This window comes from Nannobrachium achirus, assembly GCF_963921795.1.
Source record: "Nannobrachium achirus genome assembly, chromosome: 6".
Lineage (NCBI taxonomy): Eukaryota > Metazoa > Chordata > Actinopteri > Myctophiformes > Myctophidae > Nannobrachium > Nannobrachium achirus.
The window spans coordinates 27,849,037-27,855,036 of NC_137815.1; the positions used below are offsets into that span (position 1 = coordinate 27,849,037).

Consider the following 6,000-nt stretch of genomic DNA (forward strand, 5'->3'; position numbering starts at 1 on the left):
TTGATGCTATGCAGTTATAGTTTGTTTGACTTTTTGTCATTTCGTAGGTACAGAATGTTATTTAGAGCATGTTGTTTAGACAGATGCCAGGTTCATTGTTTAGCTAATATCCTAGTTTCTTTCTTGAGGCACTACATTGCTCTCTCTGCATTCCATTTATGTGATTATTTAGTTTGATGGTTATGCAGTTTATACAGTTTATGCTTACTCTGATTTATTATAATCTTGCTGTGGATAAGAGCGTCTGCTAAATGACTAAACATGTAAAAAAAAATGTGAATGAATGGTGGTTCATTTTCTGTGACCTGCATGGGTGTTGCAGGCTGGATGAGAACTTCACTGTGAAGGTTGCAGACTTTGGCATGGCGAGAGACGTCTTCGACAAGGAGTACTACAGCATCCAAGACCATAAGAAGGCCAAGCTCCCAGTCAAGTGGATGGCCATCGAGAGCCTGCAGACGCAGAAGTTCACAACCAAGTCTGACGTGGTAGGTTTATGTAACCCACTTACATTAAATAATGTGTTCCAGACCAGTGGTGTAAAGCACAGTAAACTACTGTAAGCACATTTACTCAAGTGCTGTACTTAGTGCTTTTACTTTTACTCCACTTCATCTCAGAGGGAGATATTGTAGGCCTACCTTTACTCCACTACACTTATTTGAAAACTTTAGTTACTAGTTACATTGTAGATTTGGATCATTATTACAAATGCATTAACCACTTCAGCCCTATATTTCATTTAAAAATCTACAAGCTCACAATACGTTGCAACACGACTCATTGTGAGGTTGTAGATCTTCTATGTAGATCTGCAATATATACATTTCTTTATACATTTGAAAGCTTGAGAAATGGGACATTCTGTATAATGAGTACTTTCAACATTTGGTACTTTAAGTACATTTTGATGCCAATACTTTTGTACTTTTACTGAAGTACATTTTGAAATGTTGAATTAATTAAAAGTAAACATTTGAGTACGTTTTCCACCACTGATGTGTTCCCCTAATGCGTTGTGTATTTAAATGTTCTAAGTCTAACTGTTACCGCCCATCACAGTGGTCGTTTGGGGTGCTGATGTGGGAGCTGCTGACCAGAGGGGCGAGCCCCTACCCCAACGTGGACCCCTATGACATCACCCTCTACCTGTTGAAGGGACGTCGCCTCCTGCAGCCCCAGTTCTGTCCAGACGCTCTGTAAGAGTCACACTCATATACCACTGCAGTATATCCTTGCTGTCGGGAAACCTTGAATGTCCAAAGCAGTTACTAATCAGGAAATGGAAGAAAAGAACATGTTGTTCCAATGGATCCAATGTTAGTTATTATTTGGTCACAAGCGGTTGTGAATTACTTTGCATTGGTTAAATATTTATAAAACCCACTACACACAGACAAGACTTAACCACTTACACTTTCACAAAAAATTGTATATCTAAAAGCTTGTAGATCATCTATTTTTGCTACTTTGTTGTATGATGATGTATGACCCAAAATAAATTACCCAGTGTTGGGAAAGTTCACTTTCAAAATGAACTAGTTCAAGTTCAAGTTAAAAACTTCTAAAATTAACTAGTTCATTTCATAGTTCATAATTCATGTTCATTGAACGCGTTCGGGTACAACACTGAAATTACCCCCCCCCCCCCCCCCCCCACACACACACACACACACACAACAAAGTTGAAAAATGGAGATACAACTAAGGTTTCTGCCCGACAGTGATGATATACTCATTTCCTTCTTATTACTTCCTTCCTAGCTTATTCATGCATTTAAGGTATTTTGCCGGGTTTAGGGGAAGGCCAAAGGGGGTGATCGTAGCAGAGTGTCTCAGAGTGCCTCTGCCTGGTAGAGATGGGTGAACAAATGCCCTTGGCCAGAGTGATACTCCGGCTAGTGTATCCCCGCCCTTCTGAGCCATGGACTGGTAGTGCTCGGCCAGGGTAACTAGTTACAGACTCACTCCCTCCCTCCCTCCCTCCCTCCCTCTCTCCACCAGCTACATGATCATGCTCCAGTGCTGGGACCCGGAGCCGGAGTGCAGGCCTGACTTCCACAGCCTGGTGCTGGAGGTGCAGGAGATCCAGTCCTACCTGGAGGGGGAGCACTACATCAGCCTGAGCAGCGTCACCTACATCAACCTGGACCAGCCCAAGCCCTACCCTGGCCTCTCCGCCTCCGCTGACGAGGCCGAGGCCTCAGACACTGACTGACGCAGTGATTCTACCGCGATTTTTGTAACCCTTTTTTTTCTCTCCACACGGTGTCAATGGTCTAATGTAATCCTGGGCACTACACTCCCTCTGCCAACCTGGGGAGAGCAACGGACTGACCTCATGCTTCCTTCAAGCATGCTTCTTTTCACCTGACAGGGGGAGTTTCCCCGGTTGGACGTAGCACGTGGAAGGAACACGTTCTTCCAACCATTTCCCTTTCCCCTCCATCAGGCGCCCCGGCTGGCCAGGGGGAGGCAGTATAGAGACCAACCAGGATTACTGCATGTTTTTTTAGGGTACCTACCCTAGGAGACACGGGAGAACATGCAAACTCTACACAGAAAGGCCCTTTTGCCAACCCCACCTAGGGTATGGGCACTGATGACGCGGAGGAGAGAACATGACCCCGGCGCCCACAGCGCCCACAGCGTCCCCAGCGGAATTGAACCCAGGACCTTCGAGCGGTACCGACGCAGTGATTCTCAAGCTTTTTTCTTTATTTCAAGGACCCCCAGTTTGTGATGCATTAAACCACCGAGCCCTATCTTCTTGTTATCTTAATTTTCTCCTTGGAAGGTGGGCGGTGGGGCGTCGCAAACATATCATTGCCCATATGGAGACCACTTAAAACTAGATGATTGAAAGAAAATCTAGTTTGGCTCCAGTTGACCACTCTCAGAATTACAGGTACAGGACCGTAACGGTCCATTTGGACCCCTTGGTGGTCCCCGTACTCACATGTTGAGAACCAGTGGACTTGTATATCTGTATATCCAAGGTGGGCCTACCAAATCCACAAAGCCTCATGGGATGTGGAGTCCAGAGACAGTCAAGAAGAGGCAGGAACGGTCATATAACAGAAGAGACCTACTCGTACGAGGAGCTAAAAGCATTTTCCTTTCTATGGATGTCTCTGTAACAGTAGTGGCTCTCTAGTGCCCCTGCCTGAAGACCAAAAGACTGATATCTCCCTTGGAGCAGGAGGGATTCCCCTTTGGGCTAGTGTCCCCTCCCACGTTACATTGGTTACGGGGAAGGTCAAAGGGGGTGATCGTAGCAGTAGAGTGTCTCAGTGCCTCTACCTGAAGACCATAAAGTCTAACATGGCTTTAGTGTCCCTTCCAGCGTGTGAGACCCGGGTTCGAATCGAATCCCTGGCGTTTGGTCTTCTGTCTGAAGAACAAAAGCCTATCTCCCCCAGCTGAGGGCGATTATCCTTTAGCCTAGTGGTTAAGGTGTTAGGCTTCAGCAGGGACATGCAGGGAATGTTAGAGGGGCAGGGCCTGACATTTCTAAAAGGGCACTTTTGGTGAAAATACATAAAAAAGCCGATCTCCAAGCTCACAAGGCGTCGCAGTGCGACACGTTGTGAACTTAGAGATCGGCTATTTTCGGTTGTTGATTGCCGATGATACTCAAACTAAGTAGGCCTATATTCAATATTCAAACCAATACTGGAGATGCAATTCCTTCGACATAAACATGCTGCATTCAAGTTCAGGAGAGATAAGTATCTGTAACTTGAGGTTGTCCTTGAAAACGAGATGGTTCATCTCAATGGTTTATTCCTAATAAAGAACTTCTATATATAGTTTGGAAAAGGCATTTCTTTTGAATGCTGCGTTCAGGTACGGCATGGAAAGCGGGGGATTTGCATTTCTTTCACCATAGTAGATGCTGCGTTCATGGTCTGGAGAGAGGGCGCTTTTACAGTCGGGTAAGACGTCAGGGGCTCAAACCCTGTTTGATGTCTATGTGTGCACCTTGCCTGGGCTTTAGTGTTTCCCTCCCCGTGCGAATTCAAATGCCGGGTGCTACACCTCTCCCAGATCGCAGATGGCTTTTCTGATCTCTCTTATGCCTGAAGCTTTATAAACTGACTGACTCTGGAGACCTTTTTCTCTTTTTTTTTTTACGTCTACGGCACAAACTGATGAATGTCTGACAATGTTGGTGTGTATATTTGTTCAAATCTGAAGAATATAAGAGACATGGTTGATTTTTAATTATCTAAAACGAGATGACCGTTTCAGCATACAAAGACATACAGTAGTTATGTATATCTGGTCAGACTTAGTCATCTCTGTACGACTTACTCTCAGGGGACAATGTTGTTGTTACCGGTACTTGTTCTGAAAAATATGTTGATGTGTTATTTTAAGTTATGCTGTGATTAGTCTCGCATAGCCAGACCTTGCACAGCACCGCCAACTCCGCTTGAGAAAGGTGGAGCGGCTGGCTATGCAAGACTATGCTGTGATGGATGACAAGTTTGACACAAGATAAATTAGATAATTAAAATCTCTATTAGAACATGCGCATTGCACTGTCCAGCTGTAACTGAAGTCTGGTCACTTAATCGCTGTATAAGATAAGATCAACCTTTATTGATTCCTTGAGGGAAATCCAGGTGTCATACGTTAGCAGCAACCACGGTTTCGATGAATTGAATATATTTTCGATGAATTGAATAGGCTACAGAGGACCCCAAATTGAAACAAGCCATAATGCCTTCTTGTGTTTAATCCTTTTTAGTATTCTTTTGTATGGAGCTGGAGCTGTACTTTTCTGTGCTTTTTTTATTTTATTTTTTGGCTGTAACGACAAAACATTTAAATAATTAAACAATAGTCTATGACAAGAGTTCTCAAACCTTTTTAGGCCGTGACCCCCAAAATAAACATATTTGAACTGGGGACCTGACAAGCACTTGGAATTGTAGGTATTACATTTAATGTGACTCGGTTCCACAGATACATATTGTGAAAATAGCCGAACTACATGCTCACCACGCCTCGCAGTGCGAGGCGTGGTGAGCATGTAGTTCGGCTATATTTTCACAATGTCCGCCCCTTGCTTACTTAATATTTCACAGTTTGGTCAGATTGGTATTTTGGTCTTTAAAGTCCTTAAATTGTGACATTATAAATGTGCAGATTCCCTGTATAGGCCTACACATATACTGTATGTTGGTTTGTTTACCGTTGAGTGAGGAAAATAAATGATCAATGACCAAACAAGTTGGTTTTTCAGTACCTGGATGCACCATCAGAGGGCATCCAAGACCTTGTTCAGGAACTGAACAGCAGAAGGTGCTGCAGTAGTGCTCTGCACCACAGTATAATGCTGTGTTACACACACATGCACGCGCGCACACACACACACGTGCATGCAAACACACATGCACGCGCACACACACGCATGCACGCACACACACACACACACACACACACACACACACACACACACACACACACACACACACACACAGCAGCAGCAGCAGCATACTGTGCAGCAGACTCAATCTTTTGTGTTATTTTCTGTCAATTACACTCACCACATGAAGCCTTTAATTCATGGAAATGTTTTAGATTTGTGTCGCATTCCTGGGTCAATAGTTTGACGAGCGGGTCATCGGTCAATAGGAGACTCTAGTCGACTCTGCCAAATGCGACAAAGGCGGCAAAAAGATATCCATGAATTCTCAAAGCTTCGTGGTTCATTGATAGAAAATAAGTCATTTTTGGGGTGTACTTATCAAGGATACCCATTTTGATATGCTTTAGGCCACAGAACCCCATTTGATGCTTAATCATACTGTCACACAAAACTAGTGAAAATAGCAGATCTACACTGCCAGCCTCTTTCACACACTTTGTTCACCACCACCACCTCCAACAGGGGGTGGTGTGGCAGTCTGGAACCCAAGGCGAGGTGGTCCCTATGTTGAGAAGTAGTACCAGATGATCTAAGGAAAAGGTATTATTTCCATCTTTCTA

The 6,000-nt window shown here is 44.2% G+C and overlaps 1 protein-coding gene across 1 annotated transcript in view; it reads left to right on the top strand.

The window, feature by feature from the left end:
* LOC308287424 (macrophage-stimulating protein receptor-like) overlaps positions 1-4,887 on the top strand; it is a 46,479-nt gene extending 41,592 nt beyond the window's left edge. The window contains exons 19-21 of the mRNA XM_080728595.1: positions 323-488; positions 1,063-1,199; positions 2,005-4,887. Coding sequence (XP_080584721.1) covers positions 323-488; positions 1,063-1,199; positions 2,005-2,218 — 517 coding nt within the window. The 3' untranslated portion in view covers positions 2,219-4,887. The remainder of the gene's footprint in view (positions 1-322; positions 489-1,062; positions 1,200-2,004) is intronic.
* The last annotated feature ends 1,113 nt before the right edge of the window (positions 4,888-6,000 follow it).